At 49.8% G+C, this 12,650-nt stretch overlaps 1 protein-coding gene and 1 non-coding gene across 2 annotated transcripts; one reads left to right on the top strand and one right to left on the bottom strand.

The window, feature by feature from the left end:
- The first annotated feature begins 1,948 nt into the window (after window positions 1-1,948).
- On the top strand, window positions 1,949-2,055 carry LOC127210382 (U6 spliceosomal RNA). The gene has a single exon (XR_007833292.1). It is a non-coding gene; the product is annotated as a U6 spliceosomal RNA (small nuclear RNA).
- Window positions 2,056-2,612: 557 nt separating this feature from the next.
- On the bottom strand, window positions 2,613-11,422 carry Proz (protein Z, vitamin K dependent plasma glycoprotein). Its single transcript, XM_051169895.1, has 8 exons — window positions 11,222-11,422; window positions 10,595-10,758; window positions 9,410-9,434; window positions 8,678-8,791; window positions 7,016-7,147; window positions 6,574-6,659; window positions 4,031-4,148; window positions 2,613-3,236 (listed from the first exon to the last, which is right to left on the bottom strand). Exons 1-8 carry the CDS (start codon window positions 11,406-11,408, stop codon window positions 2,743-2,745), a joined length of 1,320 nt encoding a protein of 439 aa, XP_051025852.1. The 5' UTR covers window positions 11,409-11,422; the 3' UTR covers window positions 2,613-2,742.
- Between the last annotated feature and the right edge of the window lie 1,228 nt (window positions 11,423-12,650).

Below are 12,650 nucleotides of genomic sequence, written 5' to 3'. Positions count from 1 at the left end.
TTCCCCTTGCTTATGAGAAACGCACTAAGGAAGAAAAGCTAGCTGTCTGTTAGTCTCTGCAAAGTTGTCGTGTTCAGAAGCCATCCCTTGTGCCGGCGAACTGTGGTGGGACTTAAGTGTTCTCCACAGGTGAAAGGGCTTGTGTGGCTGCTTCATCGATGGCCTCTTCACCCTGTGAAGCCCCAGCGTCCTGACTTTGCCCAAGTCTTTGCCTGGTCAGGACTGTGTGGGCTTTGGCACCTGTCATGTGATGGGGGTTTAGAAGGTGGCTCGCTCCTGTGATAGGTGTGGCTTGGGCACACCAGGCTGAGTGGTGTGCATGTGCACAGCTCGGCTAGGTGTGGCTTGGGCACACCAGGCTGAGTGGTGTGCATGTGCACAGCTCGGCTTCTCCATGTGGCCTTCTCCAGCAGCTGAAGCTGGGTTCCAGGACAGCGGCCAAAGGAAGTGGTCCTTTGTATGGCCGGCCTGTGTTAGGAGTTGTGCCACTTACCGGCTGGGAACATCACCGTGCCCACACACTAGCTGGAGCAGTATGTCCTAGTCATGTACCAACCAAAACTGTCTCCCAACAAGTGTCCTGTGTGCCGAGACACTGTGTGGCAGTGAATATGGCCACTGGTTGCCAGAGCTCATGAACTCCATCAAGACTAAGCCTGCCTTCCTGTCTGCTTTGTCTGTGGTGCTGCCCTCCTGAGCTGCCATACAAAGCTGGCCTGACCAAGTGGTACCCTTGCAACAGTCCAAGTATTGTCGTTGCCCTGAGCATCCTGCACTCCATTCTTCTGAGTTTAGTAGCAACAGAATCAAATTCTCAGGTAATTAAACAGTGGCATCCCAAGTCAAAAACTGATGGACGTGCTAAGTAGTTGGACTTGGCAGTTACAGAAACAAGCGAGGTCCTCTCTGTGCTAAGTCCGTGTGCTGTGTCCGTGTGCTGTGCCCATGTGCTGTCTCTGGTGCCCTGTGTGTGGAGTCCGAGTTTATGGGCACACAGGCCCATACCTCCTCATGCCAGTTTGCATCAGCGTCAAATACTCAAACTCACACTTGCCTAAGGGTGCACTGGCTTGACCCCTTTTAGTTGTTATTTTGAGACAAGTTCTTATTCTGTACCCCAGTCTGTCTTCAAACTTGGGGCCTTTCCCCCTCAGCCTTTCACTTTACCTGGCCATTTCCTGCCCTTTAAAATGTCCCCACAGCCACACTGCAACTTATTCCTCTTAGAGATGAGGGTACCGAGGCACAGGAAGCTAAGACCTTGCTCAGGCATAGCCTCTCTGACCACAGGGCGGGCATGAGGCTCGAGCACTCCATGCAGTCTGCTGTGGGGCTCGTCACCCAGAGCGTCCAGGTACAGCCTTATCAGGAGGGCCACGGTCGTCTTCCAGTACTGACCCTGCTTCCCTCTCCTCAGCAGCCAGCCACGCAGAATCAGAATTGGGCTGCCCTTTTGTCTCACTGGTAATTCTGAGAAGCCCAGAGATGTCTGCTACAGTGTGTGACACACCAAGTATGGTACCGGCACACATGTTCACAGCTTCTACTCAGCTGGCTTACGACTGACGCTATATGTTGTCCGTAAGGCCTCTGTTTAGATAAACATCGCCAAGGAAACCCCCTCCTCCTTGCCGGCTAGCTTTCATAGTGCTAGCAGGTGTGCCAGCTGCAGGGGCCGCCAAAGCATCCATGATCTTAGCCATTGCTGGACCCTGCATCCACAATACTGGCATGCCCGGTGAGATATGTGCACTGGTGCAATCGTGCCATAACTATTATGGGATAAACAATTGCTTCCTGGTTGAATCTGAGGCCTGCTCCACAGGAGGGATTTCATGATTAACACTATAACTTCGGTCAAAAGCTCATGACTAGGGAGGGTGCAGCCCTTGGGTAGAAGCTTCTGTCGTTACTTTGCTAAATGGTCAGGTTAAAAAATCATCTTCTAGTGCTCACTTTGGCAGCACATATACTAAAGTTGGAACAATACAGAGAAGATTAGCATGGTCCCTGCGCAAGGATGACACATTTATTTAAAAACCAAGAAACCAAAAAAACAAAACAAAACAAAAACCCAACAACACCTTCTAAATGTTTATGTTCACAGCCATAGAGTTGGACTGCTCACAGCCTTGGCCCAAGAAGCTTCTTTTTATAATGAGCAATAATTAATGCAAAGATGCATAATTGATCAGAGTGCTGAGAATAAGAGATTCCGTCCTAAATGGGACATCTTAATTAACACACCCAACTCTCCCCATCCCCTTGCACTCTCACCTCCACCAGGGCTCCGCTGAGAGGGGGGAAGAGCTGCCTTCTGGACAGGACAGGCTTATTTCACTTCCAGACTCACAACAGCCGTGGTGACCCGTTCAAGACTGCACGAGATGGAGCCAGACAAGACTGTGTCACAGACGGGGGTGTGCTCTGCGCCCTGCTCCTTACTGGGGAGCTACTGGCAGCCGATAGATGGTGGGGAAGGACAAAATATGAAGTTCTGAGGGTGCTCCAGTGGGTGGCCCCACACTGCACACACAGACAGTGCTAGTTGAACCCAATGGATTATCACACACACAAACATATGGGGGAAGGGAATTGGGATGTAGGCGTGGCCATATTTCATTGTATATGTGTATGACACTCTCAAGAATAAAGAAAATTTAAAGTTCCAAGGCAAGAGTGGTCATCTTCCATGGTAACTGTGGCACAGTTTGACTACCTCGCCGCCATGTTGGACTTCAGCTACTTCATGACCTGTGTGAACCACATCAAGTATCTCGGGACTGTGGTGAGGAGGAGCAAGTGTGACCGTCCTGGTGGTGACTGCGAGCTGAGGATCCCTGTGAGGAACCAGCTGCCCTTGTGCTCTCTGGTCACTGCGCTTCCCTCCACCCAAGGCCCTGTCACCACAAGGCCTTTCTCACAGCTTGTCCTCGTCGTAACAGTTACATTCAGCGTCTGCGCACATTCCTCCCCATCTGCACGTGCGACTGAGAGCACCGCCGGGGTGGCACCCAGCTCTGTGCCATTAAGCGTCCAGCCGCTGAGGAGACCGTCTGTTCCAGGGATGAGGACGTGCTCTGCAAAGTCCCTCTCTGGGACACAGACAGGGAGCCCCAGGCTGGGACACTGCACTGGCTCCTCCAGCTCCAGCAGCGAGATGTCATTTTCCCCCGATTCCTCATCGTAGCGCATGTGCACGTGAGCCCTCCTGATCCAGGTCCTCTGGTCAGCATCTGAAATCACGAGCAATCAGCCAACTTAAAATGTTTTGTTTTCAAGGGCGAGGTAGCCACCAGGAACCCGAGGGGGTGACAGCAGCGGTGTTCGTCCAGGACTCGGCTGCAGATCACAATGTAGCCAACTCGCTTCCTTGGCCTCTTCACGCTGTCCGCAAAAAGAGTCAAATGTTTGTTCTGGAAATCATCATGAGAAGTGGTTAGAACACTGAAAAGAAACATCTCCAGGCTGGGCTGAACATGGGCTGCTCAGGACTCGTCATCTCGCGTTTAGCTCCTCCAGGCTGCATCTCAGCTGCTTGCCTGTTGGCACAAGCATCTAAGGATAGGGAGTGGGACATGCGCACTCCAAGGTTCACACTTGCTGTTGAGCATGTCCATAGCTGATTATAGGAACTTGCCAGTGGGGAGAAATGAATGTCCAGGTCTCAGAGATGGAAAATGAGGCTACAGATAGATCTTGAGGTGAGACAGGGTTGCAGCCCAAGATGGTCGGGAGGAGGGACTTGAACCCAGCTCCTCTGTTCCTTAGCCCCCATGTCCAGGTGGCTGCTCTACTGCTGCCATTGGTCCTGTGCTAAGTGCTGCTTGCCACTCACCTGCTGTGTCCACGCTCTAGCAGAAACCTTCTTTTGTCTATGCTTGTGGCTTTACAGCCATCTTAGTACTGTGGAAGCTATTTCATGCCTTGTCTTAGAAACAAAATGTCCAGAAGAAAAGTTTTCATTTTATCCCTCCATTGGATTGCTTCATTTATAATGAGAGCTTATAAAAATTCATGAAATACTTACTTGTTTTTACACTAATGTTGCTGTATAATAGGGAACACTTTGCTGTTGTCAGCACGAAGTCTTTCTGTATTAAAACACCAGCACAGAAGTCCTTTCCTTCGGAATTTGTTAACCTGACCTTTAAAAAAAAAAAAAAAAAGAATGGCTGTTAGTAGCCAGTGTGACATTAGGGGACAATAAAGCTGAGTGGGTGTCCTGGGCACCAGGGACAGTCAGCCAGTGTCCACACCCATTGCTCCTTCCACAGCCACCAGCACTCTGACAATACCTCCAAGGTTCACAGGCCCTTCCTGGCAAAGGAGAGAAATGGCTGCCAGGTGCCCTCCCCTGCTTGCAACAAGGAAGGCAGACAGAATTGAAGGGCTGGTCACATGGGACCATAATCTTTCAGGGGCGGCGCTTCTGTGACTCCTGAGTTTGCACAGCGTGGGGCAAGATGGTAACTGAGGCAGAGTCCAGAGTGGCAAGGGAGTGGTGAGCCCCAGGGGACACCATGGCTGCAGTGTAGGGTAGACCCTAAAAGGGGGGAACTCTGGGGAGCGGCGGGCTTGGGAGCCGTAGTGAGCAGGTAGGAAGAGGAACTACTTAAGGCCAGGGATGGTTACTCCAAAGGGTCAGCGGGGACAGTTCTGGGCTCGTGAATGCTGAGAGAAATATGTTATAGCAGCTGAAAATGTGGCTGTGCTTTTGATCGAACACAGCAGGAGAAGAATCTGACCCTGAGCACCGCACTGGCCTTCCTTCCCCAGCAAAGACCAAAGGCAAGGTACACGGGCATCACACTGTTTCCAGGTACCTCAACCATGTCGTACAGCACTGCTGAAGCTTATGTGTAGAGCACAGCGCTTTCTGTAGCTGATGAGTTATAGTTCACAAGCTCTGCAACCCACTAACAGTCACCAGGCAGGAAAGCAAACAAAAACCATGCTCGTGTTCCATAGGAGGAGAAAAGCTGACTGAGAACTGTTAGGTGGGTGGGACGAGGGAACAGCTGTCCCTGCTCCAGAGACCCAAAGAACTAAGGAGAGACAAAGAAGAGAAAAAAACCCAAGTTCACTGTAAATGATGGTTACAGTGTACGGATTGTGGGGTTAACATCAGATTAGACGCTGCAAAGGGAAGATGAGTGACCTTGAAGACACAGGAGAAATGACTGCTTACAACAGAAAGGAGCCTGGGGCCCCACCCACCCACACTGTGTTCACACTCCCAGGGACACAGTCTGAACAATATAGCGCTAGATCCTTTTGCAGCAGATGGAGACTGTCACGGATGTCCATAACTGGTCAAAATACAGAGAATTAATGATTGTGGGGTCCCCAAACCTACCTGATACATCATCAACGCAACCCCTATACTTAAGGCTGAGACTGGGAGGGTCTCAGGAAAGGCAGTGTGAAAAAAATCATACAATCCAGAGGACCAGGACACCTGCTTGAGGTATTATGTTCTAGACATGATGGGAAGCTGCATCCATGAAACATCAACAGTTGCCTAAACAGTACACATATAATGACACCACCAGTTGATGCTAACGTAGGTAGAGAAATTTCATAAAGATCCACTCAATTGAGTATTGAGAGAGGGAGACTCCATTTTTTCCAGGGACAATCCCATTGCAAGTGGTCCTCCCTAAACACATGTACGTATGAGCAACAGTAAATGGATTTAGTAGGTGTGTGTTTCCCCAACTCCCTCTCAAATTCATGACCTCTTCTGCTTTAATCATTGCTACACACATGCGCGCACACACACACATAAAATATGATTTATTTTATACATATTTAGTATCTGTTTAGATTGAATTAAAATCTTAAAATTATTCCCACCTGTTTTTACTTGTGCTAGTATGACTACTGGAAACTTGCTAGCTGTCTCATGGTGAGTGCTGTACCCCTACTGAACAAGCCACTCTCTGGGACACAATGAAATAGAGGACAAAGTCTGCCATAGAGAGGCGACAAAGAGGGAAACAGGAAAATCAAACCAAGACGGGCGGCATAAAATGAGTTAAAGGCAGAGCAAGCACGGACTAAATTCCTGGCCAAGTAGCTGCAGCCTATGGTGAGGGGCGTGGAGCTGGCAAACAGAGAGAAGGCCTGAGCATCATTGCCAAGTTCCACATGATGTCAAGAGCAACTGGCAGGTGAACAGGCCTAGAATGCTCAGACTCTAAGTCAGGCCATGGAAAAGGACAACAAAGAGACACAGGAGTGAAACACATGCAAGTGGGGTGTGGATCAGGAGCTGTGCTCAGATAGCCATGTCCCCTGGCACTCGGATGTGGCACAAGGCACAAACAGAAAACAGCCATTGGTCAGACACACATGGTACAGCCAGATGGGTATAACCAACGCGCTCTTCTATTGTGGAGCAAATGCCATCGAGAGCTGTGCTCCCCAAGAGCCCATGGAACCCAGGAAAGGGCCTGTTCCCACTTCGCTTAGCTGTCACTTCCTTTTGGCAAGAAAGTGGAAACAACAGAATGAAGTTTGAACAAAACATAACAAAACAAAGCAAAACAGAAGCTGTTATCCAATTACCTGCCATGGGAAGCTGGGCAGACTCTGGCAGCCCTTTTCTGGCACTGTGAAGTTTTCAGAAGTCACGGCCCCGCATGCACACTTGTCTTCATTTGTGGTGGCAACACAGGAAGAAAATCAGTATCTTCTAAGGAGATGTGGGGTTTGCAGTGGTGCTAGCCAAAAGCCTCGTCTGAATGATGGCAGAGGTCACTGGTGCCCATGGGGAGCAAGGTGAGGCTGACCTGCCTGCTCCCAGGATTATTTTATGGGGAGAGTGTGGATGATATAGTAATGGGTCTCCTGACACAAAGCAATTCTGGTACTGCAGCTGCTCTAAGGTGGAGGCTAGAACCCCAAGTCAGCGATTATGCCCCAACTGACCACAGCACTCCAGCCCCTAAGCATGATGGTAGAAGGAAGGTGAGGTGTAGGTTGACCGCCTACCTCTGTGAGAACTCACCGCTCGGACTGCATGATTTGTGGTCCTTGCCCAGCTTGTAGCCCTTGGCACAGCTGCATATGTAGGATGACTGGCCTGGGTGGCAGAAGTGCTGGCACCCATCGGTCCTCTCTAGGTGGCATTCATTTTTAGCTGAAGAGAAAGAAAAAGCTAAAAGCAGCATGTGGACATGGAACAGTCAATGTCATCATTTACCTGTGCATAGTGCATGGGTCTGACTCGACAGCCCTAGTGTTGCTTATATGTTACATGTACTAAGAAAACACAAACATGGTGATACGTCTACGGCCCTCAATGTCTCCAGTTTGCCAGTCTTCATCTAAGGCTTCCTACACTCTGGTACCCTAGGAGTGCTCATGAAGACTTAGTGAGTCCTGGATGGCTTCCACCGGTAAGCATCTTTGGATTGTTCCTTCAAAGAACAGAAATGGGACCAGGATGGGGTCAGAGCGCAGCAGAGATGGCTGAACAGCTGAGGTGGGGCAGGAGGGGGTCAGAGCACAGCAGAGATGGCTGAACAGCTGAGGTGGGGCAGGAGGGGGTCAGAGTGCAGCAGAGATGGCTGAACAGCTGAGGTGGGGCAGGAGGGGGTCAGAGTGCAGCAGAGATGGCTGAGCAGCTGAGGTGGGGCAGGAGGGGGTCAGAGCGCAGCAGAGATGGCTGAGTAGCTGAGGCAGGGCCGAAGTCCCTTGCCACTGTTTAGGTGGGGACATACCCACAGACATCACCAGGAAGGTGATGGAGTGGGATCTGGAATTGAGAGCCAAGAGCTGAGCTAAAGAACCCTTTCTCCCAGAAAGCTGCTTCTGAGCTATCAGAGACCCAGGAAGAGTTAGGTGTATTTATTCCAATAGTCGACAATTATCAGGAATTCATGTCTTTAGCCCTGTAAGGTCATTTGCATGGGTATGTAAGGACTGTTCTTAGTCAGGACTGGAAATACAGGTCTTGCCCATCATGACTTCTCAGAAGTCTGAGGGAGGAGGATCGTTAGTTCAAGACCTGCCTGAACTACATAGCAAGTTAGTATTTATTTATTTACTTATTTAATATCTAGGGCTATTTTGCCTATATGTATTTGTGTACTATAAGGGTGCAGTGCCCACAGAGGCCAGAAGTGGGCATTGGATCCCCTGAGACTGAAATTATAGAAAGTTGTGAGCCTCCTTGTGGGTGCTGGGAATCGAACCTGGAAGAGTGGCCAGTCCTCTTCTGATCATCCCTCTACCCCCATGCATAGCATGTTCAAGGCTAGCCCGGGGAATTTATGAGACCCTAATCAAAAATAGAAAGCTAAAAGGCCTGGGGATGTAGCTCAGTGGAAGAGTGTTTGCCTGCGTGTACGGGACTCTAGGACTTAAAAAAAAAAAAAAAAAGACTATTTCCTTATGAAGTTTTGCTTTGCTTTCCATCTGGAGTGTCTCCACCTGTGTGCAGCCCTTCCCACTTGTGTGCTGATTATGGTTTGCAGGGGAACAGTGGGAAAGAGAAGGAAAGGAGACCCTATGCTATAGAAATTTCGAGAGAGCTGGGGCTAGACAGTGGGTCACATGGTGGCAATGATTTCCAGTGGGGGACAGAACAGGGGAACCATGAAGTCCCCTGAGAAAGCTGCTGCCTTCCAGCAAGCCCCATCCGGACCTGGAATAGATAGGGCCTCACCCATTGCACAGTTCGTGCCCTCGTAGCCAGGGGAGCACGTGCAGTTATAACCTCGGATGTGGTCCTTGCATGTCCCGTTGTTGAGGCAAGGCTCGGAGACACATGGAGAGCCACCTATGGGAGCAGAAGGGGCCTCTGAGCCTACACTGTGGACTCCCTGAGGCAGGACCTTCCTGAGCTTGCTCCACTGGGGCCAAGGCAGTCATGTTCCAGGTGCTTCCTGTCCCACTGGTGCCATGTGACCCCTACCCACCCGTCACCATCACTAACATGATCTCCTGCGCATTTCAAAGTGTCCTTGGTTTCACCTACCCTATGTTCTCTGTTCATTTCTACGTCTCTCTGTGCTGATCCCCACCCCATGCTTCTCCTGAGGAGGGCCTGCAGAGCAAACCCCAAGCCAAGCATCTGGGTTACAGCTACAGTTCTCCTGAATCTGATCCAGTTTCTTGCCTATAGCTTCTTCCCACAAGTAGGATGAGCTGTGAGGTAGGGCAGGTCTCCTGTCTGTTGCCTGAACCCCAGATGCCTGGGAACCCACAGGCATCAGCACAATGAAATCAGAGGTCTTGTTGTTTTCCTGCTAGTGGGAGCCTGGGGACCAGTGACCTTCCCAGAACAGACATCAGGTCCCAGGAGCCAGAGGCTTCAAAAGTGAACCCATGGTCCCCAGTGGAGACCCATCTCAGAGTAGAAGAGGGACTGGGGCCAGAGCACTGGGAAGGAACTCACCCCTGTACTGTCTCCAGAACTCATCCTGCCAAGGCAAAGGAAAGAATGTTACCACAGGGTCTGTTCTGTATTCAGTCTACCATGGGTGGACGCGCGTGAGAATACGTGGGTTTTACTCACTCATCTGAGGAGGTGTGTGTGTGTGTGTGTGTGTGTGTGTGTGTGTGTGTGTGAGGGGGGGGAGGGAGGAGAGATTTAACAGCCTGTTTACATTAAACATGAACATTCTATGCCAGGTTACTTACCATGTCTCTTGTGGAAGGGGATGGTACGTGTGAGGACACAAAGCCACACAGCACCTCCTTGGCCACTTTCTACCTCATTCTACACAAATGCATGGTAACTGTTTGGCATCTCAACCTCTTAAAAAAAAAAGTCTGTTATAATCATCAAGGTTCATGGGAGAGGCTGGAGCAGGCTATGCAAGTGAGCTGTTCAGACTTGTGGCGTGTTCCCAAAGCATACTTGAGCACCCCCGTGATGTGTGGGTGATGTCACCACTGCTCTTCTTCTCACCAGGAAATCAGCAAATTGAAATTTAGGGTAGGCTACATTAAAAACTTTCATTGCTTTCTCTAAACAACAGATGGGCAGTTTCAGAAGGATGCTCTATACCCTATGGGTCTTTAGGAAACCATAATTAAAAAATATATTTAAACACTGTAGATAAGAGGTCAAGGTTTGATTCACAACCAACTCTAAGTATTGACACATTTACATGTAAAACTACTCCGAAGCTGGGGATTGAACCAGGCCTGCATGTTAGACATGCAGCCCATCACTGTACCGCACCTCAGCCTGGGGCACTGTTAGTAATTAGTTTACAACCGTATCTGGAAGCAGTTACATGAAAATGATCATTCCTTACGTTTGGGTTCCCTCTCTCTGCCTTACAGTAAGCTTATGAATAACTAAAAATGCCGAATTCTTACCTGATTGCTTAATTTGGCTGTGGTGTGATGGGCAGGTCTTCCCAGCTAGGTAGCCCGACCAGCAGGGAGTCTAGAGTGGGGCCCTCGCCTGCTGCTGAGGCCAGTTTGCTATCATTTCTAAGTCTGGTTTCTCATCTCTGAAGTCAGGTTCGTACCAACCCGACCATAAGACAATAGGCTAATTACTTCTGTCCTCTAAGACAGCTGCGCCCGACCGTTCAGAGAGCCCACAGGTACCATGGGCCTCACGTACCGTGCTGGCATCATTTTCAAACACTTCTCTTGCTTCCTCATACTTGCAGATTTCCTCATAGCACTCCTTTTCCAAGTTCCCCTCAAAGAGTTCTTCTATGAAGTAAGAACTGGCGCGCCTCCATCTCACCAGAACGGTGTTTGCCTCCGAGGCCGGAAGAAACACTGCAGGGTGACAGAGCCAGTGAAAGCAGGAACCCTCCGGCACACAGCGCCTCAGGCAGTGGGTGCTGCCCCCCCACTGTTCAGCAGGCCCTGGTCTGTGCCCAGCCTGGCCTAGTGCACAGCTTAGGCTGTCCTTGCTTCAATAGGTCCACATCCCTGAGACCCACACTGATTTTTCAGGAGGTAGAATACGAACATAGGTGGTCCTTTAAGGCCCCTAGAGACAGTGTCACCTATAGAACCAGTGGAGTTGTACCAAAGATGAGATGGCTAGGTCTGGTGGTTCATTTCTCAAGTCCTAGCACTGAAGAGACTGAGGCAGGAGGATTGCCAAGAGCTGAAGATAGCCTGAACTACATAGTAAGTTCCAGACCAGTTTGGGCTATAGAATGAGACCCGGCCGCAAGAAAATGTTTTGCTTTGTTTTGTTTTTTTTCTAATGAATGAAGCAACAAACACCTACCTGAAAGCTCCCCCTGGTGCAGGACATGGGTGAGGATGAGGAAGATGAGAATGAAGCCCCGGCACAGCAAGACGCAGCCGGCCATGCTGACCCAGAGCCCGGCTGGCCCAGGCAGGGCAAAGTCTGCAAATAGCCAAAGTCCAGGGCCCCTGGGAGGCACTGTGGTCAACATGTGCCTTGAACACATAGAGGCTGGACAAGGTGACCCGTGCATGGACCTAGATATTAGTGGCTTGAACTGGGAGATGCACTCTCACGTTTTCCATTCTTGCATTTACTGTCAGCCGAGGCGGGGGGGAGGGGGAAGAGCTAGACGTGGAGGGGCCTCCCCTCCGTGCAGGTGGCCTTCTTTCCCTGCAAGGGGCCATCCTGGGTCTGGACACAACAGTGAGTAGGAAGGGCGCAACCATGGGGAATGCGTAGTCTACAAAGGAGGGCACATAGAACTGACAGAAGCTGACAGAAGGGAATAAGACAGTGTCAAACCATGTAGGCAGCAGAAGGTGTGGCCGAGATTAGAAGTGGATCCTCCCATTACAAAAGGTCCAGATTAAAAGTGGGTCTTCTAGCCGTGCGTGGTGGTGCACACCTTTAGTCCCAGCCACTTGGGAGGTAAAGGCAGGCGGATTGCTGTGAATTCGAGGCCAGCCTGGTCTACAAAGTGAGTCCCGACAGCCAAGGCTACACAGAAAAACAAAACAAAACAAAACAAAAAAGAAAAGAAAAGAAAAAAAAAAAAAGAAAAAGAAAAAGAAAAAGAAAAAATTGAGTCTTCTTACTTCAAATGATTCAATAAAAAAAAGTCCCCCACAAGTGTGCCCACCCACTTAACTTTTAGTTAATTCCAGATATAGTCATCAACACCAAGAGCAGCCATGACAGGTCCTAAACTTTGAGACTCAGCATCTCTGGCTTTAGCTACTTCTGACAGTTAAGTGCTAATGTCACCTGAATGGTACCATGTTTTTTTTTCTGAGTTTGTCTTTTGTTTTATCTCCTGCTACCTAGGACTGCTTTAAATGAATTTGGATGAAATTGAGGTCTAGACAAGGGGAACAAATTCCCAGAGGGTTCTGTTCTACTCGCCTAGAGCAAAGGCATGGATGCTGAGCCCCTGCTCTTTTCTGACCTCTTGGCTCATCTGTTCTCCAGGCACGGGCACCCGTTAGAGGGCTGGTACCTCAGCACATGTACCTCAGAACCAGCTTCCACAATCCATCCAGATATAAAACACACTGGAGACATCCGGGTCTCGTGTCCATCAGCTCCGGGAGGTGCGTGGCCATGGCGAGAGTCTTTTCCCCTTCTGCCATTTGCTAGGTCTCATTTCTGGGACTCATTTCAGGATCAGGAAGTGCTGTTCAGGAGCAGAGCCAAGTGAGACTCCGCCTTTTTTTTTTTTCCTGCACTCAGTCTAGAAACTACCACC

This window comes from Acomys russatus, chromosome 27, assembly GCF_903995435.1.
Source record: "Acomys russatus chromosome 27, mAcoRus1.1, whole genome shotgun sequence".
NCBI classification, from domain to species: Eukaryota; Metazoa; Chordata; class Mammalia; order Rodentia; family Muridae; genus Acomys; species Acomys russatus.
The sequence above is the reverse complement of the archived record's forward strand: the minus strand, read 5'-3'. Positions and strand labels throughout refer to the sequence as shown.